General features: G+C 53.9%; 8 protein-coding genes across 8 annotated transcripts; 5 read left to right on the top strand and 3 right to left on the bottom strand.

Annotated features, from left to right (window-relative positions):
• Positions 1-220: 220 nt before the first annotated feature.
• On the top strand, positions 221-6,865 carry J4E88_008889 (uncharacterized protein; the record flags this gene model as incomplete). Its single annotated transcript, XM_049402497.1, has 1 exon — positions 221-6,865. The coding sequence occupies one exon, from the start codon at positions 221-223 to the stop codon at positions 6,863-6,865; it is 6,645 nt and encodes a 2,214-aa protein (XP_049251734.1).
• A 357-nt stretch (positions 6,866-7,222) lies between these two features.
• J4E88_008888 (uncharacterized protein) lies at positions 7,223-9,859 on the top strand (the record flags this gene model as incomplete). The annotated part of the gene is made up of 3 exons (XM_049402496.1): positions 7,223-7,453; positions 8,300-8,466; positions 9,322-9,859. The coding sequence occupies 3 exons, from the start codon at positions 7,223-7,225 to the stop codon at positions 9,857-9,859; spliced, it is 936 nt and encodes a 311-aa protein (XP_049251733.1).
• Positions 9,860-10,039: 180 nt separating this feature from the next.
• On the bottom strand, positions 10,040-12,631 carry J4E88_008887 (uncharacterized protein; the record flags this gene model as incomplete). The annotated part of the gene is made up of 3 exons (XM_049402495.1): positions 10,040-11,893; positions 12,267-12,505; positions 12,625-12,631. 3 exons carry the CDS (start codon positions 12,629-12,631, stop codon positions 10,040-10,042), a joined length of 2,100 nt encoding a protein of 699 aa, XP_049251732.1.
• Positions 12,632-13,556: 925 nt separating this feature from the next.
• J4E88_008886 (uncharacterized protein) lies at positions 13,557-14,342 on the bottom strand (the record flags this gene model as incomplete). Its single annotated transcript, XM_049402494.1, has 6 exons — positions 13,557-13,720; positions 13,773-13,793; positions 13,846-13,973; positions 14,031-14,137; positions 14,202-14,274; positions 14,323-14,342. 6 exons carry the CDS (start codon positions 14,340-14,342, stop codon positions 13,557-13,559), a joined length of 513 nt encoding a protein of 170 aa, XP_049251731.1.
• Positions 14,343-16,237: 1,895 nt separating this feature from the next.
• On the top strand, positions 16,238-17,290 carry J4E88_008885 (uncharacterized protein; the record flags this gene model as incomplete). The annotated part of the gene is made up of 4 exons (XM_049402493.1): positions 16,238-16,657; positions 16,715-16,784; positions 16,868-17,106; positions 17,162-17,290. The coding sequence occupies 4 exons, from the start codon at positions 16,238-16,240 to the stop codon at positions 17,288-17,290; spliced, it is 858 nt and encodes a 285-aa protein (XP_049251730.1).
• A 1,612-nt stretch (positions 17,291-18,902) lies between these two features.
• On the top strand, positions 18,903-19,949 carry IPP1 (Inorganic pyrophosphatase; the record flags this gene model as incomplete). Its single annotated transcript, XM_049402492.1, has 4 exons — positions 18,903-19,079; positions 19,156-19,275; positions 19,330-19,757; positions 19,808-19,949. The coding sequence occupies 4 exons, from the start codon at positions 18,903-18,905 to the stop codon at positions 19,947-19,949; spliced, it is 867 nt and encodes a 288-aa protein (XP_049251729.1).
• A 228-nt stretch (positions 19,950-20,177) lies between these two features.
• Positions 20,178-20,522, bottom strand: J4E88_008883 (uncharacterized protein; the record flags this gene model as incomplete). The annotated part of the gene is made up of 2 exons (XM_049402491.1): positions 20,178-20,293; positions 20,342-20,522. 2 exons carry the CDS (start codon positions 20,520-20,522, stop codon positions 20,178-20,180), a joined length of 297 nt encoding a protein of 98 aa, XP_049251728.1.
• Positions 20,523-20,824: 302 nt separating this feature from the next.
• Positions 20,825-22,234, top strand: J4E88_008882 (uncharacterized protein; the record flags this gene model as incomplete). Its single annotated transcript, XM_049402490.1, has 2 exons — positions 20,825-21,171; positions 21,238-22,234. The coding sequence occupies 2 exons, from the start codon at positions 20,825-20,827 to the stop codon at positions 22,232-22,234; spliced, it is 1,344 nt and encodes a 447-aa protein (XP_049251727.1).
• Between the last annotated feature and the right edge of the window lie 66 nt (positions 22,235-22,300).

Genomic DNA, 22,300 nt, shown 5'->3' with positions numbered 1-22,300 from the left:
TTCTCGGGTCGTTGCCTCCAGCGCTCTCACTATATAACCAACCCTAGGGCGCGCCCACAGCCCGACTTATATCAATCGCACGGCCTTTTCCTTTTCTTCATTCCAGAGGACACGGCGACACGATAATTCGCCGCACACAGTCCTTAATTTGCGCGCCGCCGACTAGACAAGGCGACCCCAAAAGCGCAAGCCGCGCAGAACCACGATACCCACCGCGACCATGTCGAACGACCAGAAGAACCTCGGGCAGTACAAGTATGCGGCCATGTCAAATTTGGTCTTGCAGGCCGATAGACGTTTTACACACCGCGGGAAGGATGAGCACACGGGCGACCCCGAGTCGCTGGCAGGTCGCATCAACATCAGAGACATGGGCGGACGCACAGCGCGTGACAGCGCAAATGCGCAGGCGACAAAGAAGCTCAAGGGACCTGGCGTTGAGCGCGGAAATCTGAATGAGGGTGGCGATGTTCTCGAGAGAGAGCAGCGCAAGCGGAAACGGGACGATGGCACCAGCGCGTTTGGAGCCACTGCGACAGCCGACTTCAATATCGAAGGCCTCACATACAAGCCGCGGACTCCTGCGACGCGCCAGACTTTCGACCTCATCACAACCCTCGTGAGCAGATCTCTCGGCGATGTCGATCCTGCGACTACGCGAAGTGCGGCCGATGCGGTCCTCGAATACCTCAAGGATGACACCATGAAGGACTTCGACAAGAAGAAGGAAGTTGACGACCTTCTTGGTACTTCCATGGGCGGAAAGGAATTCAACGAGCTGATGAACCTGTCCAAGAAGATCACCGACTACGACGCGCAAGACGACGAGGAAGGTGACGAAGAGATGGCAGACGGCGATGGCGCTGACACGGGCGACAACCAAGGTGTAGCCGTCGTATTCGACGACGAAGAGGAGGATGAAGACGGGCCTCAGACATTCGAAGTGCGAGATGCCGATTCCTCGGACGAAGAAGACGAAGCAGAGGCGCCCATAGAGCAGATTGGCGAGGACGAAGACCAGAAGGGTGGAGGTTTCGCGGATACCGAAGAGACGATAATACAGGGCGACACGGCCACCGCAGACCGCCAAAACGGCGCAGACCAACTTATACCCGCACACGAGATCGACGCCTACTGGCTGCAACGGCAGATTGGGCAAATATACGAGGATGCGCATATCCAGCAGGAGAAGACACAGGAAGCGCTCAAGTATCTCGCAGGAGTCTCGGAAGATGGCGAAGAGAAGGAGCTCCGTGAGATTGAGAACGACCTGATGGATCTCTTCGACTACGAACACCACGAGCTGGTTGCGAAACTCGTACTCAACCGCGATAGGGTCGTCTGGGTTACGAGGTGGCGAAGGGCTGCTGAAGACAACGATGAGCGAACAGCTGTCGAGCGGGAGATGAGAGCTGCCGGTCAGCAACGGATTCTGCAAGAGCTGCGCGCAAGAGAGACTGGCATCAAGGCTGAAGATGGCGCTGACGCTGGCACTAATAAGATGAAGTTCAACCTCAAGGATATCAACCTTCCGGATGCGCCGAACGACGTGGAAATGGCCGACGCGAAACCGGAGGGTATCGTGGGCGGTCTACAACCATCGAGCCGAATGGTAAATCTGGACAACATCGTGTTCGACCAGGGCAACCATCTCATGACGAACGCAAGCGTCAAGCTGCCTCAAGGATCCACACGCCGCCAATTCAAGGGCTACGAGGAGATCCACGTCCCTGCGCCGAAAGCGAAGCGCGACCCCAACGAGCCAGCACTCATGCCAACCTCCGAGCTACCAGATTGGGCGCGGCCAGGTTTCGGTAACTCGAAATCGCTCAACCGTATCCAAACGAAGTGTTTCCCGACAGCGTTCAACGATGACGGCAACATGTTGATTTGCGCACCCACTGGTTCTGGAAAGACCAATGTAGCCATGCTGACAATGCTTCGCGAGATCGGCAAGCACCGAAACCCCACCACTGGAGAGATTGCGCTTGACAACTTCAAGATCATCTACATTGCCCCGCTCAAGGCTCTTGTGGCTGAGCAAGTCGGTAACTTCGGCAAGCGTCTGGAGCCATACGGCATCAAGGTCTCTGAACTTACCGGTGATCGCCAACTCACCAAGCAGCAAATCGCGGAAACTCAGATCATCGTCACCACCCCTGAGAAGTACGATGTCATCACCCGCAAGGCTACTGATACCAGCTACATCAACCTCGTTCGCCTCATCTGTATTGATGAGATTCATCTTCTCCACGACGATCGTGGTCCAGTCATCGAGAGTATCGTCAGCAGAACTCTGCGACGCAGCGAGCAAACTGGTGATCATGTGCGCATTGTCGGATTGAGTGCCACTCTTCCCAACTACCGCGACGTTGCAAGCTTCCTGCGTATCGACCCAGACAAGGGCCTCTTCCACTTTGACGCTACTTTCCGACCGTGTCCGTTGAAGCAGGAGTTCATTGGTGTTACAGACAAGAAGGCCATCAAACAGCTGAAGACGATGAACGACGTTTGCTATACCAAGGTTTTGGAACAGGTTGGCGAACATCGCAATCAGATGCTTATCTTCGTGCATTCTCGAAAGGAAACCGCCAAGACCGCGAAGTACATCCGTGACAAGGCACTTGAGGAAGAGTCAATAGGCAAGATTCTTCGGTCAGATGCTGCCAGTCGGGAGATCTTGAGAGAAGAATCTGAGTCGGTTCAAAACGCGGATCTAAAGGACGTCATGCCTTATGGTTTCGGTATCCATCACGCTGGTATGTCGCGAGCGGATCGTACTTCCGTGGAGGATCTGTTCGCCGATGGCTCTATCCAAGTCCTTGTGTGCACAGCAACACTGGCTTGGGGTGTCAACTTGCCCGCGCATACCGTCATTATCAAGGGAACGCAGATCTACTCCCCCGAAAAGGGTAGCTGGGTCGAACTTAGCCCTCAGGATGTCCTGCAGATGTTGGGTCGTGCCGGTCGACCTCAATACGATACTTACGGAGAGGGTATCATCATCACCACACAGTCTGAGATTCAGTACTACCTATCCTTGCTCAACCAACAGTTGCCTATCGAGTCGCAGCTCATCAGCAAGCTTGCAGATAACCTCAACGCTGAGATTGTTCTGGGTAACGTGCGCAACAGAGACGAAGCGGTTGACTGGCTCGGCTACACGTACCTCTTCGTCCGAATGCTCCGTTCGCCCGCTCTCTACCGAGTCGGACCAGAATACGAGAATGATACTGTGCTGGAGCAAAGACGTGTTGACCTTGTTCACGCCGCTGCACATGTACTGGAGAAATGCAGTCTGATTAAGTACGATAGGAAGACCGGTATGCTCAACCCCACAGAGCTTGGAAGAATTGCCTCCCACTACTACATCACCCACAACTCCATGGCGACGTACAACATGCATATCCAGCCCGGTATCAGCGCTATCGAGCTCTTCCGTGTCTTCGCACTTAGTGAAGAGTTCAAGTACATCCCGGTCCGTCAAGATGAGAAGCTTGAGCTTGCGAAGCTACTAGGAAAGGTCCCGATTCCAGTCAAGGAGAGCTTCGAGGAAGCCCAAGCCAAGATCAACGTCTTGCTCCAAGCTTATATCTCTCGCCTCAAGCTGGAAGGATTGGCGCTGATGGCTGACTTGGTCTACGTTACGCAATCCGCTGGACGTATTCTTCGCGCCATCTTTGAGATCTGTCTCAAGAAGGGTTGGTCGCAAGTCGCTAAGCTGGCTCTCGACATGTGCAAGATGGCTGAGAAGCGTATGTGGCCAACCATGACCCCTCTGCGCCAATTCCCCACGTGCCCCCGCGACATTGTGCAAAAGGCTGAGCGAATTGACGTTGGCTGGTCGAGCTACTTCGGCCTCGACCCGCCAAGCATGGGTGAGCTGTTGGGTATGCCCAAGGCTGGTAAACTTGTCTGTGGTCTGGTGGAGAAGTTCCCGCGCCTCCAGATCGAAGCGACACCCAGGCCAGTTACAAGGTCACTACTCCGTCTGGAGCTGACAATACGACCTGACTTCGTTTGGGACACCGAGCTGCACGGAGCCTCAGAGGCATTCTGGATCTTGGTCGAGGACTGTGACGGTGAGCAGGTGTTGTTCCACGACACCTTCATCCTCCGAAGGGACTACTCCGATGGCGACGCCAACGAACATCTGCTGGAGATGACTGTGCCCATCGATGAGCCCATGCCACCGAACTACTTCATCACCGTTCTCTCCGACCGATGGATGGCATCTGAGACCAAGCTCGCTGTCTCTTTCCAGAAACTTATTCTGCCAGCGAGATTCCCTGCCCACACTCCTGTTCTGGATCTGCAACCTCTGCCTGTTTCTGCCCTAAAGAGGAAGGAATACATGGGCTTGTATGAGAACATCGGTCGCTTCAACAAGGTCCAGACACAGACTTTCAACACCTTGTATACCACAGATGACAATGCTCTCATTGGCGCATCAGCAGGCATTGGCAAGACCATCTGCGCTGAGTTTGCCATTTTGCGACACTGGGCTACCAACAACGAAGGCCGCATTGTCTACCTAGCACCATTCCAAGAGCTCGTCGACAACCAGTACAAGAACTGGAATGAGCGGTTGACCGGTCTCAGTGGAGGAAAGGACGTTGTCAAGCTCACTGGTGAGACTACGGCAGACCTGCGATTGCTTGAGAGGGGTGATCTCATTCTTGCCACTCCTTCGCAGTGGGACTCACTCTCCCGTCAATGGCAGCGCCGGAAGAACGTCCAGTCCGTCTCTCTATTGATCGCCGATGAGCTGCACATGCTTGGTGGCACAAACGGTCATGTCTACGAGATTGTTGTCTCCCGTATGCAAGCAATGGCAACGCAACTAGAGTCGAAGCTGCGCATCGTTGGATTGAGCGTGTCGTTGTCAAACGCACGAGATATTGGCGAATGGATCGGTGCAACCAAACACACCATCTACAACTTCAGCCCGGCTATCCGAGCAGTACCGCTTGAGTTGAAGATTCAGTCGTTCACGATCCCCCATTTCCCATCCTTGATGATGGCTATGGCGAGGCCGACCTACTCTGCCATCACACAAATGTCTCCAGACAAGCCGGCCATGGTTTTCGTCCCGAACAGGAAGCAAGCCAGAAACTCCGCTGCTGACCTCCTCAACGCTTGCATAGCTGACGAAGACGAGGATCGCTTCCTCAACGTTGAAGTATCTGAGATTCAACCTATCCTTGAGAAGATCAACGAGCAAGCGCTGGCTTCGTCGCTGTCTCATGGTATCGGATATTTCCACGAGGCCCTCAACTCTTTCGACAAGAAGGCTGTTCAGCATCTATTTAAGGTTGGCGCGATCCAGGTGCTCATCGTATCGCGCGACTCTTGCTGGGAAATTGACAGCGGTGCTCATCTCGTCATCGTTCAAGGCACTCAATTCTACGAGGGCCGCGAACATCGATACGTCGACTATCCCATTAGCGATATCCTGCAGATGTTCGGCAAGGCCGGCAGAGTAGGACTGGACAAGTCAGCGAAGGGTGTGCTTATGCTGCCTGCGGTGAAGCGAGAGTACTACAAGAAGTTCCTTAACGAGGCTCTTCCGATTGAGAGCTACCTTCCCGACTACCTTCACGACGCCTTTGTTGCCGAGATCAGCGCGAAGACGATTGAGTCAACACAAGAGGCTGTCGATTGGTCTACATACACATACTTCTACCGCCGTTTACTCGCCAACCCCAGCTACTACAACCTCCACGACACGTCGCACGAGGGACTCAGCGCGCACTTGTCTGACATGGTTGAGTCGACCCTGAAGGAGCTGACCGATGCCAACCTCATCGAGCACGACGAAGACGAGGATGCCATCACACCTCTGAACCCGTGCATGATCGCGGCGTACTACAACATCTCGTTCATCACCATGCAGACCTTGATGATGTCGCTCAATGGCAGGACAAGTCTCAAGGGTGTACTTGAGATCATCACAGCCGCCACCGAATTCGAAGACATTCAAATACGGAGGCACGAGGACCACATCCTCCAGCGCATTTACGACCGCGTTCCCTTCAAGATGCAGGAGCCCAACTTCGAGACGCCGCATTTCAAGGCTTTCGTTCTTCTGCAGGCTCACTTCTCACGCATGCAGCTCCCTGTCGACCTGGCCAAGGACCAAGAAGTCGTCCTGCGAAAGGTCCTCAACATCCTCAGCGCAAGTGTCGACGTTCTCTCATCCGAGGCTCATCTCAACGCCATGTCCGCCATGGAACTCTCCCAGATGGTCGTGCAAGCAATGTGGCAGAAGGACTCTCCTCTCAAGCAGATCCCCCACTTCGACGCCGACACCATCAAGGCCGCCCAAAAATTCGGCATCAACGACGTCGACGACTTCATCAACGCCATGGACGAAGACGAGAACCCAGACTACAAGAAGCTCATCTCCGCACTCGACGTCGACCAACGCCAACTCGCCGACATTGCAAACTTCACAAACAACTTCTACCCCAACATCGAAATCGAGCACGAGCTCGTCGAGCCCGAATCCATCGCTTCCAACTCGCCCGCCCAACTCAAGGTGCGCATCACGCGCAATATCGAGGAAGACGAGGAGCCCAAGATGGAGGTCCACGCGCCCTTCTACCCGGCCGATAAGACGGAGAGCTGGTGGCTGGTTGTGGGTGACCAGAAGGAACACACACTGCTTGCGATCAAGAAGGTGCCTATTCTGAGGAAGTTGGAGACTGTGCTTGAGTTTACGCTCGAGAAGCCGGGTAGCCATGAGTTGACGTGCTATCTGGTTAGCGATAGCTATCTCGGTGTGGATCAGGCGCCTAGCTTCCAGGTTGAGGCTGCGGAGGGTATGGATGAGGATAGTGAGGAGGAGGAGGATGACGAGTAGATGCTTTGACTTGCATGGTTGGATTGCTTGGGATCGTATCTGGAGTGCATATTTGTCACGCAAAATTGGGTTGCGGCGTGACTGGGCGTTTTGAAGTTGGATTGGCTGTATAGTAGTCTCTTGTTATATCGACGTTTGTGTTCACAAGCTTGTTCGCCATGCTCATGTGTTTAAGATGATATTTGCTGTCATACCTGTGACTTCGGCATGTGCTTTGCATGAACAACCACACAACGCGACTCTTATGATAAAGTTCACCGCACCCGCCACGCATCGTCAACGAATCCGTTTTATCTCAACCAAGATACAATACAACCAAGTGGACTCCCATCACCACCTCTCACGCACAACATCCATATGTCGACCACCTTTGGCGCCATTGTGATCATCTCATTATTTGTCCTTCTAGTGTACTTCGTGTACAAGACCTTCGTGGACGATCTTACCGATTTTGACGTGGTAGGCGGGACGCTGATCATCATGGGTGCGGCATTCCTGTTAGGTCTTGCCGGTAAAGCGGTTTGGGAGCAGTATGTTAGGCGGAGGGTAAGGGCTCGAGTGGCGGGGAAGAAGCGTGGTGTGAAGAAGGTGGTTACGAGTATGAGGGAGCTTTAGGGAAGGTGAGCGCCGTGTTGTATGGCTGTAAATACGCTGTCAGCTTGAATATGTTTTCGTTTGGTGGGTGCTGGTTACCAGCTAGCGAGCCTTTTCTACTGCACCTCATCCAGAATGAAAGAGGAATTGAACACTCTGGAGCCTACGTGGACATTAGATAGTCCCGAGGTCTGCTTTGTATGGTTTCATCTTAATGTAGGCTGCAAACCTGTTCAAACTTCTCCTGATATGAGGTGGTTGGAAGTCTGCTCAACACTGCGCTGGCATATCCACCCGCCTGTTGGGTGAAGCAGTTTCCAGTCAGCATTTACCTCCTGAGGCTAGCTAGAACACGTACAACCACTGATCACCTCTACAGCGGCAGACCCTCGTATATTACTTACGGTAGCCCCCTGTACAATGTATAGTGAATAGAACAGAGCGGGCGGTTAATATGCGAAATTGAGCAGTGTTTTGTGCTACCTAGGAACCTCAATGCGTGACTAACTGACAAAGTACTAGCGCCTTCACATCCAGAGCTTTTCCCCTGACCCTTCCGTCACCTTGCACCTTCGACATTCTCCACACTAAGAATGTCGTTCCTGAATCTTCAACCCTTTGACCCAACGTTGGCCCGTTACCATCACGCGTATGTAAACAACGGTGTTGCACCGCCCATCATCACACCCAACGTCAAAGGCCCGCCTACTCTCGTGCCTAACGCGAAGTGCCTCGCAATGTAAGGATAATTTCATCGAACAGGACGTTGCTCACGCATTACCTCACTCTCTAAGTAGAGAGGCGCTAACAGTCAACAGCGCTCAACGCAATAAAATCCAGTCACCTCTCCTGCGCTTACCGGCTGAGGTTCGTAACAAAATCTACGCCTACACGCTCGAACTCGTGCCCACGGAAATATGGCGGTGGCATCACGAAGAACTCTACTTTTGGGATCGTATGTTCTTTGTTCGATCCTCGCGCGAGGTCTTCGCTGAGACCGCCGCGGCGTACTTCGAACTGAGACTCCTCCCATATCACTACGCTACGTTATCAGTGGTAAAACTCCCGCCGCGTAGATCAGGGCTCGTACTTCCGATCACACCATCTCAATTTCGTATGCTGGAGGCCCTTACTTTTAGCTGGTATCACGCAGTGGGCCTAAAATCAGGCAAATACTGTCCATTTGCGCACAGCGGGCTGAGGCGGTTACATATTTCTGGAGCACCCGAAGAGAGGAGACCTCGACTTTTGTGCGAGATTCGGCTTAGGGGTTGGATGGAGAATCCGCGGTTAGAGTTCACGTACACCATGCATGAGGACTTGAGCACTCCGCAATGGGTCCCGGATGCATAGCCATCGAGACCCAGCAAGATGAAGGGTGCATGTGGCGCTTTAGGATGGATGCCAAAAAGTGATGCCAATATGTCGATTCCTGCGTGTGAGTTCGTGAAGGTTGGTCGCGATGCATAGGCGAACCGAACTCGATCCTACTACGGCTGACTCAAAGGTAGTGCTGGTAACATGGAAGCGGGGGGACGAATGAAAAGACGAAAAATAGTACTCTATAGTTCACCTTATCATGCGTGACTGGCAATCCATGCACTAGCGGCGTGACTCACATTTCTTTATATATACTATGTGAACCTCTACCACCTCTTCCACCTACGCTCTCAACTTCCTTAACAACTTTACTTCAACTCGACTGATCTGAAACTCCTACCTCCCAACCTTTAAGGCTGTCAAAATGAACGAATGCAAAGGACCACCCACTCTCGTACCAAGCGCCGATTGTCTCGCAATGTTAGTTTCATACCTCACTAGAAATAGTGCGCATCTGAGCATAAAATGCTGACCGCCAACAGTGCTCAGCGCAATCAACTTCATTCCCCTCTCTTGAACCTGCCAGCTGAGATCCGCAACAAGATATTCAACATAGCCCTAGACCTCAGCGCAAGGAGTTGGAAACATGACTCCCATTTCTACTGGGACCGCCTCGATTTATCCCGTGCATCACGACACATCTTCGCCGAAACCGCACATGCCTACTTCGCAGTACACATCTACCCTGTTGCACGCTTCATACATCGCGAGTTCGACCTATCCGACCTCTCGAAACTCCGGAAGCGGTGTACGCCGCTACAGCTAAGGTTGATTAGGCATATCGATATTGATTGGGATGCCTTTCAATCTGAAGATCCAGCCATGGGACTCCGCGAGCCTATCGAACAGAACATGCGTACATTGCGGATATTTCCTGCACTGGAAACACTGATTATTTCGGAGGCACCGTATCAAGTGACCGGTGCTGATGACTGGTATACGAAGGAATTCCGGAAACAAGTGGGAAATCAAGACCTCGAGGTGGAGTATCTGGAGAAGGAATATCGGAATGGGGGTTGATCATGAGGAGTAGGGTAACTTCTTCTTTGATGATTTCGTTTTAGATACAGACTAATGTGCGTGACGCCGAAGCTCGGTTGCCGTGTTCTGGGTTAAGGATGAGCAATATCCACATGAGTCACTTGGGACTTCGGGATAGAAATGGAAAGTAACTCCATAAAACCATACCTACTCCCAGCCCTAATAGCGACCCTTCACGATGTTTCGCATGACTCGCTTCGCCCTTGAACCACCCGGAAGGTTTATATCAAACATACCACTCGCAACAGCCTGCTTCTGGAGCAACTCACCAGCATCGCGAAGCCGCATCCAACTCTCCTCATCCTCCTCCATAGCAACCACATTTGCACTTCCCAAAGTAGGGTCGTAGAAAGGACTATCCGGGTCCGTCGAGTTGAGACTGTACTCACTGGGTGGCGGTACACACACCGTCCCTGGCGATGGCAGCTCACCCGTCTGAAAGTACGTGTTCACGCGACTCAAGATGCACGGGTCAGGTGCCGACATCGAACAATGTCCCGCGTGATCGCCAATCATAAGGCTGCTTCCAGGGAATAGACTATGCATATAGCGTCCGCTGCGAAGAGGTGTAACCGGGTCTGCTGTATTGCTGACAAAGAGGATAGGATGCGATGTGTTTGCACCCCAAGGACCGTCAAACTTGTAGCTAGCTTTGATCTTCCAAGAGGCACATTGCATCAGTAGCATGGACCAGTAGGAACCAAAGTTTGGCGAAACTTCGTCCATGATATCCCAGTATGCGGCGAATTCTTCTTTAGTCACATGGGTTTGATCAATTCCGTCGCTGCATAAAACGGCTGTAGTGGCTACGGGGGATGTTGGCTGTTCGAATGGCTCGCTGCCGTCGACAGGACAGGAAAATACGTGGTGGTCGCGCAAGGTTTCGGCGATGTCGTTGATTTCTCTACCAACCCCTTGTTCAATGGCGAATAGGCTGGCGGCTACGAAGTCGAATGTGAGGCGCGGCTGGTAGGTAGCGCTGAAGAGAATTAATTTGATGGTGGACCAAGTGAGGAGTTCTGGGCCTTCTGCCGAGACAATGGGAAGCGGATTGTGGTATAGCGATGCGATAATATTTTGTGTGCGCTCCTCTATGTCGACAACGCTTGAGTTTGCGGTGGTTAGAGGACATCTGTTGGGACCCACATTGTAGCAGAATGTATAGAAAGAAGTCATGGCCTTTTCGACGTCTACAAGACTTCCGTTACCCATCGAGTGGGTGTAGTCGTACGAACTCACGACTCCATCGAGGATGATACGTCCAACACGGTCCGGGAACATGGACGCGAATGTAGATCCGAGGAAAGTCCCGTAAGAAAAGCCCAAGTACTGCAGCTTGCTTTCTCCGGGAACATATGTGGGGCGGTGGCATCCAAGACGCTTGCCAGCCTTCTGTCCAGCTTTTTGAGCGATCTCTTTCGCCACATATTCGGCATGCCTCTCGGTGATCTCCAACATGTCTCTGGCGACGAAGGCAGTAGACATGTACTGCTTGATATCCGGTCCCTTTTGTTTCTCCTCGGCAAGCTTACAAGATGCGCCAAAGGCATGTTGCATAGACCAAAGTCTGCCAAGAGCTGCATCCGAGCTTCCAACAAGGCCCTCGGTCTCTTCCCTCAGGCTCCAAGACCACGAAGAAGGCTGATCTGGCATGCATCGAGCGACTGGCTCTGTCCAACCGATGCCGCGAGGGTCAAAGCCGATGATGTCGAAGTATCTTGCGTCGGTAGATGGGGTAAGAGTCTCGACGTTAGAGTCTATGATCTGCTGTAGCCCTCCTGCTAGGAAGAGCGCAACTGCTGTACCTGATCCTCCGGGACCGCCAGGGTTGAACAAGACCGGGCCACCATAGCGGGGATCATCCACGGATACTTTGGCGGGTAGCTTGACGATAGCGATGCTCACAGTATGATCAGGGTAGGTCCCGTTGTAGTAGTCCAGTGGCAGGCTCAGTTTTGCGCATTCAAATTGACCAAAGCATTTGTGGAATTCTAGATGCTCACTCGGTGTGATCTGGAGCTTGGTCAGTCTTGCATCCACCAGTCGATATTATGATGCTGAAGCAGGCTTGTTAGACTAGATTGTAGAGAGCTGCGGTTCGCTTGTGTTGATACGGTGCTGGGACTTGGGTCCGAGCGACATGCTGGTGAACCGGAATGGGATCTGGTCAGGCCACCAATCACGATCAGATTTTTCATTGAGCCTTTTGATGACGAAGGTCGTCTGTGGTGCTCCGGCATGCGCCCAAGACATCTCCCGGAAGTAGAGTAACCACCTGCTGTGCGACTTGGATCGAGGCTATCATTCGATCTGATAAGATGCGGGCCAGGGTGGCTGCAGAACCACGTGTGCGGTGCGACGCTCAGGGAACACTCTCTCAACATACCTCGGACCACTCAAAGGCAGCATCATGCAACGCAGGCTCAATGTCTAGAAATGAGGACAGATCCCAGTTCTTCAATTCAGGGAAGATGGTATCCACTGCCGCGAGGCACACGAGTGTGACGAAGGTCGCAGAAAGCAGTGCGCGCCACCGCGTCGGGGTCCGTCCAGGCTTGACCGGCGCCGTCGCATCCTCCAGCCCGTTCCAACTCTTCATGATGTACTCGAAGTCGTTCCAGCCGGCTGAAGAACAAGCAAAATAAATGCGATGAAGTATTGGATATCCGCGAGTCGTTGAATAGTAGAAGACGGGTGTGGAGGGGTCGTCTGTCAGCGTGCATCCTCAGCCCAAGACATTCGACGTCGCATCCTGGCGCCTGACGCCAAAAGTGAAGATCACCTCAGGCAGCAGCAAAGCACTCGAGGATGCGGAAGTGTGTGCGCGAGGACTATACAAAACGCAGCACGGAGTGCGCCTGACTCCCCGCAGACAGCCCAGCTATCGCTTGCAGAAACCTGCCTTTCTACTCTGCGTTGGTGCTGCAGCTGCAGCAGGACTGGCCGGCGGCTATGTATGCAATATGCAGATGTGGTCACAATGCGCTGCCTTGGCTGCTGAATTTTCCATGTGCTGAAAGCGAGACTAGTGCGTGCGATTAAGTAATGGGTTAGTTGCCGTCGAGATTATCTCATGTGTTGGGTGGTGAGGAGAATTGGCATCGCCACGAACCTGCGTCTTGTGGAGGGACCCGTTAGAGACCGCAGAGCCTCATCGCAACAGCGGTAATGTGATCTCATTGATCCTCAGGAAGGGGCACCGATCCGGCTGTTGTAACCGTTTGCGAGGCGAATGTGAGTCAGCATGCTTGCTTTTGGAATGCGGTGTAATCTGCTTTTTGCTGACATGTCTCTTGGTATAGTTCAAGGTTACATTGGAATGACACAGCTTTTGGGTAGGTAGCAAGCCACCATGACTACGAAGAGCCCGTAAGGAAAGTGCACAAAGAACAGGAACCCTCATAGCGCGACAAGTACAGAGTAGCAGCACCTCCTGATTCAATGGGTATCTCATCTCTCAGTACCAACCACCTCTACTGCCATTAAACATGATATGAAACGTCCATGTGAATGATGATGCTCATTCGAGGAGGAGCAGTGTCGGCTAACGTCCAAAAGATCTCCATCGTGTAAAGCCAACTCCAATCCCAGGAGCGTTCTTGCCCTCAACTAGGAAGTTCGTACCTTTGGTCATTCTGAGAGCACAGGACTGTAGGACGTGGGTCCGCCGAGGTGTTTACCATTGCTGGCCACCACCTTGGCCACCCTCTTGACCACCACCGTAACCGCCCTGGCCGCCGCCCTGACCGCCACCGTAGCCGCCGCGAGACTGGTATCCGCCGCCGCCGCCGCCTTGAGAAGGTCCCCAAGAGCCGCCGCCCTGGCCGCCGCCGCCGTAGCCTTTTTACCAAGTTAGTTTCTCACTGTGAATAGAACGGTGACATGTGCTTACCACGGTCGCCGCCACCGTAGCCTGGGGATATAGTTAGTATAGAACCGTAATGGGTAGGCTCAGTGAAGCTTACCTCCTCCTTGACCACCGCCGTAACCTCCACGGTATCCGCCGCCACCGCCTCCGTAGCCGCCGCCGCGAGGAGCACCACCGCCAGCGCGGTCGGAGGCCTTGTCGACGCGAATCCTACGTCCGTCGAATCTAGGAGAGTCAGCAGTGTCCACTGTTGGATGGTACGTGAAGGCAGAAAAGACGTACTCCTCGTTGTTCATGGCCTGCATAGCGGCATCGGCCTCGGTGTCCTGGGCATAGCGAACAAAGCCAAAGCCTCGGCTGCGGCCAGTATCGCGGTCCTTAACCACGACCTGTGACGATGTGAGCATTGACTCGACCTTGGCGACGACATTCGTCGAGTAGCGTGTCACTTACGGCTTCTTCGACTTGACCGAACTCCTCGAACTTTTGACGGAGAGCTTGGTCGTCGGTGTGCCATGCGAGGCCTCTGTTCAGGGTCAGTCGCGGTCGCGGTATGGGAAGGCTGCGTACTTACCCAATGAAGAGCTTAGACATGGTGAGAGTGATGTCTGGGTCGAACACTGAACGGTCTCAATACTAGCTCTCGCAACTCGAAACAAGGCGCGCGATACAAGGAAGCTCAAGACAGGTAGTGACAGGAGTTGTAGAGTGAAGGAAAAGTGCAGGAAGGCGAGGAATCCATCGCGGCTTCCCGGGCAGGCAGTATGTAGCAACGTGACGGAACGAACATTTGATCTTGTAGCACCAGGCTGTATTGGTGATGATGGCGCAAGCGATTGCTCTGAAGAGTTAGAGGAGGGAGAGTCGGCTGCAGGCTGTCGCAAGAAAGTGATGGCACAGGGTGAGGAGCAGAGATAGTGAAGCGTCTAGGTTGGCGGGGCAAGCGACGATATGAGTACCCCTCCACCAGGTGAAAGAGCGCTAGGCTGCAAGCAAGTAATAGGTTGCGCGCACGGACTGGAGGGCTGAGGGCCCGGTTTATAAAGCGACGTGGATGGCCACGAGCGACGGGGTGCAATGTGTCTCTCCAGCCAGTCGAGCCAGTCAAGCCAAGGGGTCTGGTAGTTCGGACCTGGGCTGCAGGCAGGCAAACGGAACTGGCCCCTCGCAGCTAGCCGGTCCCAATGCCTTGTCTAGGAGCCCGCACCTGACGATGGACAGGGTGCAGATACTGGTTCTGCCATACATGTCGGCTGGCTGGCTCCCTAGCCTGTCCCGTGTCTGTCTGTTCATGCTGGGTATATGCAGCCCACGTTAGCCTGAGACCGGGGAGGCCCAATTGCAGGGCCCTTGACGAGCCAGAGAAAACGATTTTTTTGATAGGTGCATCGATCCATCGTCCTCCTCAGAGTGCCGGCAGGAGTGCGGCGGCGTCATTGGGCCACTGCGAAATACGTGCATGGACAAGCCTGCGGATAGACAGATTGCGTGCTCGAGACAGCAGCGATCTGCGCCCGTGGCTACAGCAAGACTATCGGGCTGTGACGAAAAGGTCAATGGCGGACAGGTATTGGACAGACGATGGTGGTTCAAAGAAGCTTATCAAAGTCGCCATCCTTAGTCTGACGGTGTGGGGATCGGGTCTAACTAACTTCCAGGCCCTCCAGGGCTCTGCATCCCGAAATGGCTCGTGCGCGCGACGTCAAGATGTAGCAAGCTGAGCGTGCTTAATGAGACGACTGCTCGCACCTATACGACCGAAGTCCATTGCGCTGAGACAGGCCAAAATGCTCCATCAATCACATACTACACAGTCGTCACCATCGGATACAGAAAGCGGGCAAATCGGCAGTGTTTACCGAGATATACCGAGGCAGCGCGGACTGAACCGATCCATCTGTGTTCGTTCTGCGTATCTCCAAGCAAGTCGGCGACGAGAAGCCATCGCAGCCATTTCCCTGCGATAGCGGCACAGCGCATGCGGCAGCACGATGCACGGTGCCAAGACGTCTCGCTCTCGGGGACCGATTCTATGGCAATACCATCCATCCAATGATATGAGCATCTTGCAGCCCGAATCGAAGTAAGGAGAGGAACAGACACGACACACATGGCCTCATTTCCACACCGTGAAGGTTGAAGGGTTGACGATGCACTGGCGTCATCAATGCATCGTGCCTTCCTCCAGCAATGCAGTGACTTCGGCGATGCCGGCAGCCTCACAATGGCAGCACCCATTGCACCTGCCATCACTCTGTCTAGCTATCTGACGTAGCCTATCAGGTAGTTGCAACATCCAGATGAGACCTTGTCACCTTGAACGTCTCCCAGATTACCGTCACACAAGCAACTGAGCGACTATCACGACGATCTGCTCATCCACTCCGTATCCCAGCACCGTCTGGCCCCTCGAACATCTCAGACCCACCAGACTTGCGAGGCGAACCAGACTCCGTTAACGGCACGGCTCGTCTAGGATGCAGGACAGCATGGACATACGAAAGTGGCTAGACGAGACAGTGCAACCGGAAGCACCGCGCGAGCCCAATAACCTTCATCAGACCGCAGAGCCTGCTAAACGGAAGCGCCGCCGCAGATCAGACAGCTCCCTCCTCGATCCCCGTCCGCCTGCATCCTCTCCGCATAAGCCAGCGGAGGATAGTGCTGACGAGGCGCTCCAGGCGACATGCAGCGACAGCTCTAGCAGCAGTCGATATGCGCGCAAACCTCGTAGAAAGACGCGTCCAGAGCGGTATGAGCCACAGTATGCGCCAGGTTCCCATGCCCATCGCGACCGTAAGGACAAATCAAAGAAGTCGCGACGCAAGCCTCGACGCAAGAACGGCGAGAAGGCACCTGGTGTTATGCAGACCTTCCAGGCCACGAACATATCTGGGGATCGGCTGACCGTAAGACGTCAATGCGGTCGCCTGGAACATACAGTATGGTGTTAACGATTGGACTAGTTGAAGCCACGGGAGCAGCTAGGCCTCTTCAACAAGGGACGGACATCTACTGCAATCAAGGGCCGCGGGTGTGAGTAATTCATTCCCCTTCCTATAGCCTGAATGATATCTTCCTGTACGTCTTCCCCGCATTACCCAGCTGACGTGTCGCAGTGCCCGATCTGGTCTTCTCGGAGATGAAGTTCTTGCAACAGCACAAAGACGAACCAGAGCCTGTCCCTCGATCCGACGCGTCCAAAAAGAAACGCAAGAAGGACAATGAACAGATGAAGGAAGGAGAGATCTCCGCTTTCTTTACCTCAGCGCGACCGGCATTAGTCGACAAGGACACGAACATCCTACCGCAGCATCCTGTACCAAAGACTAAGCGGCGTCGTCGTGATCAATCCTCGGTAGATGACATTGCTATACCTACTGTTGAGGCTACAGGCCAAGCCTCATATTTAGGTTTTGGAAGTAGAGGCCCTCGCCATGAAAGCAATAGCTACGTTTCTTGGTCAGAGTCAATTCGAGCGCCTAGCACGGCGCCCGCACGCCCTCACATATCTCACATACGTACCAGTTCGCGCGATGTAGACTTTCATGGTGAGCTCGAGACCAGAAATGCAAATGAGAGTAGCTTCAAACTACCAGCCCGACCCCCTCCAGTGACAAAAGAAAGAACCGATAGTACGCCTGCCGAGCGCTTCAGGGTTTCGTCATTGGCTCCATCACATGGCAGAGCTTCGAGATCACAGTCCTTTCCGCAACACACTTCGTCCCCGCGACGACCCAACCTCGTCGATCGATCTGCGAACCCACGCGCGGCTGACAATGTTTGTTCGCCATCGTCAATGCCACCGTCTGCGCCCAGACATGCTATGGACACGCATCGTACACAGCTACCCAGCTCCTCGAAGAATCATCGATCAGACTCGACTCCAGTCTCGGGGATGACTGCTCCATCAGGGTATGGACTGGAGAACCAGCATAGTGAATACAGTCCTGCTGGAGAAGGAAGATTACCGACATCTTCTGACTTGGGGGTGGTTTTGCGGCATTGCAACGATACCTTCTACGAACGACGTCTGGCCACAGGGTCGCGGAGGAGACATACCGAGGAGGCGCACCCATCGTATCCACAGTCGAACCTGCGGCAGAGTACGAGAGACACTTATCATGCAGCTCAGCAGGGTCCCAGTGTACGCTTCGCGGATCAGTCTCATCATGGACCGGTGATGCCAAATTTTGCTGGCCCGAGCATCTACGAACAACAAGCACAGCGTCAGCGACATCATATGCAATGGGATCGCGAAGAAGAACCTCTCCAAAGTTCCTACCATTTCGAGGAAAACTACCTAGATCAAGGGAATCAAATGGAATACGATGACCGGATGGAGCATGATGATGAGGACTGGGGAGGGCTTTTAGACGAGCCCCTGTCGTATAGCCTTGATGGTGATCCTGACATATACGGCGGTATCGAAGCGCACGCCGGAACTGAAATTGAGCTGGTTCAGGATTCGAGACCAGAAAACGATACGGTGGCTCCAGGATTTTGGCGGCCGAATAAACTGTACTGATATTGAGGTGGGTGGCTGGCTGGCAGCCACATAGCGCGTTAGCGGCGACTTTCTTTTTTCGTGATTAGAAGAGGTCCCGAATAGCGAGACGTGAAGCCTGCAGTTATCCCAAGAAGCTCAAATGATGAGGAAAGACATGTGACTGCAATCTGATTCATGGCAATTTGACGAAGCTCAGAAATCGATAGCGACAAGCTGCCTCGGTGTCCGTGCATAAAAAGTTGGAGCTTCCGGTCTCCGCTCCCGTACCTTGCGGACGTTTTCTGATCCTCGGTCTGGGCTTCGCATGAGAGGAGAATCGGCTGCGCTTCCATCTGGTAGTTTACTAAACGGGTGCCATCTGCATGCTCATCCATCAATCGTTGTTGCGGCTCTGTCCCGCCCAGAGATTGATCACCCGGTCGAAGCTCCCCTTCCCTACCGCGACGGCTGTCCCATGCAGACAGTCGGCGGTGACGTTCGTCACAGTGGCGCCTTCCCAACACAGCTCCCCGCCTGCGAGCCCCACTAGTAGACCCCTCAACGACAAAATCAACTCTAGGGCTCGTCTACTTGCAGGCCATCTCAACTCCACAGCTTCTTCTTCCACAGCCATCCACACAGCTGCCACGAAGACCCCATCCACTATGTCTTACACCACCCGCAAGGTTGGCGCCGCCAACACCCTCGAGCACCGCGTGTACATCGAGAAGGACGGCCAGCTCGTCTCGCCATGGCACGACATCCCGCTCTACGCCAACGAGCAGCAGACCATCCTCAACATGGTTGTTGAGGTGCCCCGCTGGACCAACGCGAAGATGGAGGTGCGTCGGCCCCAATTGGCTGCGCCGTGGCCTGTGTACGGCTGCGCGAAACGAAAGACGCTGACTGTCGCTACAGATCTCCAAGGAGGAGCAGCTCAACCCCATCAAGCAGGACACCAAGAAAGGCAAGCTCCGCTTCGTGCGCAACTGCTTCCCCCACAAGGGCTACCTGTGGAACTACGGTGCCTTCCCTCAGGTACGCTGACGCGACCCCGACATCGGACAATACACCAATGCTGATGCTGTGCAGACTTGGGAGGACCCCAACGTTGTCCACCAGGAGACCAAGGCCAAGGGTGACAACGACCCATTGGACGTCTGCGAGATTGGCGAGCTTGTTGCCAAGCCTGGTGAGGTCATCCAGGTCAAGGTCCTCGGTGTCATGGCTCTGCTCGACGAGGGCGAGACCGACTGGAAGATCATGGTCATCAACGTCAACGACCCGTTGGCCCCTAAGCTCAACGACGTTGAGGACGTCGAGCGCCACCTGCCCGGCCTTCTCCGCGCCACAAACGAGTGGTTCCGTATCTACAAGATCCCAGACGGCAAGCCCGAGAACCAGTTCGCCTTCTCCGGCGAGTGCAAGAACAAGAAGTACGCCATGGACATTGTCCGCGAGTGTGCCGAGGCCTGGGAGAAGCTTGTCACTGGCAAGACCCCCAAGGACGAGATCAGCCTGTGAGTGGTGGCCAGCCTACCGTGAATGATTTGTACTGACGAAGCTCCAGCACCAACACCACCGTCTCGCACTCTCCCGACCGCACCGATGCCAGCTCGCTCAACGTTCCCCAGGGCGAGAACAAGGCACCTGCTCCCATCGATGGCAGCATCGACAAGTGGTTCTACATCTCCGGTGCCCCGTCCAACTAGATATAACGGGCGCCGTGATGAGCACAAAAGTCTGGATATCATTGGAGCATGGGAATGACTGTAGATGATAGATAAACGTGCATGATTAACGCCGACCAACGACGGTATATGGACCCATGAGGAATATCATCAATGCCTCGTCTCAGCCCAACCCATAATATTGCCGTGACGCCGACTGATGCTCTGTGTCTTGATACATATAAACATTCATGTCCTTATGCTGAACGCTCAGTTGCCTGCCAACTCGTCCTTACGCGCCAATGACCGTGAATGTCTATCCACTTCTTCGACGACTTGTGTTATGCGCATGTTGCTGAGGTCGAGGTTCATCTCCTTGCCATCCTCTACGCGGATGTTAGCATTTGCTCAAGGTGCACCGAAAGTGTACGTACTGAACTTGACGCCCAAACTGGCAGGCTCTTTGCTGTCTCGTGGCAGCATCTTTGACTCAATCTTCATGCCATCTGCACGTGCATTCGGTGGTATTAACGAGAGGAAGAGGCGGGCGGGCTTCGAGCGCGGGGAGAAGGGATTGAAGGTAACGCGGACGTCGGTCAGGAATCTGGTGATCATTGCGACGGTGGAGCACGAAGGAGTCGGCGATGCAGACTATGGCTTGTTAGAGGATACACATGATGAACAGATGCAGATACTTACCAATAGGCGGTGATTCGGGAATGCGCTGCAATTGACGTCCCACGCTCGTCGCAACCTCTTCGCGATATGTCTGTGCTCAAGATTCTCTGCGGGCCACGCTACGGCTAGCCGTCCAGACACGCTGCGCTCTCACACCCCGCCAAACGGCCCACCGTAGCCATCTCCGTCATAGGCCATCTGCATACATCGACCAAACTCTCTCCGCATTCCGAGCCACCATGGCACCTCTCCCCTCCACCACGCATACTCTCACCACCCGCCTAAGCGCCCTTTCCGAAGCCAACAAAGGTGTCGGCCAACTTATCCAACGACTAGCCAAGCTAGACTTCCAGCCAGGTTCGCAGCCACTCGACAATTCCGACGAGGGCGACGTGAGGTTGGAACTCAGTGCCGAGATACACGAGACTCTGAAGGGCATCGAGGAGGAACTTGAACTCCTGAGGCAAGAGGTCGAGGACGTTACGTCACAAGGGGGCATCACAGGAAGAAGGCGGGATAGCAGCAAGGACAGCGAGAGGAGTAGACTTGCTGTGCTACTTGCAAGATTGACCGAGGACTTAAAGTTGTGAGTGATGCATACTCTCCCTTGTCATTTCCTTCAGCATGGCATGCTAACCCGGTATTCCTGCAGATCGCGATCGCAATATCGGAAAGCGCAACTCACAGCCAAGCACAACGCCGACCGCGCAAAGCTGAAAGAGCGCGAACTCCTCTTCTCCAACCTACAATCAGGCTCCTCCACTCCATCTTCCACATATCGCCAGAGAAAGCAACAACAAGGGCTATCGGAAGGCGAAGTCGTCGCGCAGGCCTCTTCAGACGTCACATCTGCTCTGCGCCGGACCGCCCAGTTGATGAAAGACGAACTATCGCGCTCACGATTCGCACAAGAAACGCTCGAACAGACCAACGCCGCACTACAAGACCTCGGGGAGCAGTACTCAGACCTAAACACCCTACTAGCCAACAGCAAGAACTTGGTCTCGACGCTACTGAAGAGCACAAAGAGCGACACGTGGTATCTTGAGACCACCTTCTACATCCTCATAACAACTATCATCTGGCTCGTCTTTCGCCGCTGGTTATACGGACCGCTCACCTGGTTCATCATCTGGCCAGTGAAACTTACCTTTCGCATCCTTTTCGCCGTCCTACCCTTCGGTGCCGCATCCACAGCCGCATCCTCGAGCGTCGCGGTATCATCGTCTTCAAGAACCCTCATCGTTCAGCCTAGCGCAACAGGTGGCATACCCCGACGCGAACCCAACGCCCAAGGACACTACATACCTGTCGGTCGTGGAGGAGGAGTGAATCGACAAGGACAAGATCCTAGTCCACAAGGCTCATACTCGCAACAAGTAGGTAAGATGGCGGAACAAAATCAACAACAGCAGCAGGAGGAAGTGCCTGATCACCCTCAGTTCAGACAACCGAGGAAGGATGAAGACGAGGGACCGGTCACACTAGGCGACGGGACTGTATTGCAAGAGAGCGATAAGCCGAGGAATCCCAAGAAGAAAATGTGGGAGGAGGATGTGGAGAGTGCGAAGCGTGATGAGGCGCAGGCGCAGGAGACACCAGCACAACAGGAAGGAAGTGGACAAAGGCGGAAGAGAGATGAGCTATGAGATGCTACTTCGCAAGTGGGTACGTAGACTGGAAGATATCCTATGATAATGGCCATCATCATTACT

Source organism: Alternaria novae-zelandiae (assembly GCF_023758075.1).
Source record: "Alternaria novae-zelandiae strain BMP 2774 chromosome Unknown scaffold_21, whole genome shotgun sequence".
Classification (NCBI taxonomy): Eukaryota; Fungi; Ascomycota; class Dothideomycetes; order Pleosporales; family Pleosporaceae; genus Alternaria; species Alternaria novae-zelandiae.
Note: the sequence above shows the minus strand (reverse complement) of the source record. Positions and strands in the feature narration are given on the sequence as shown.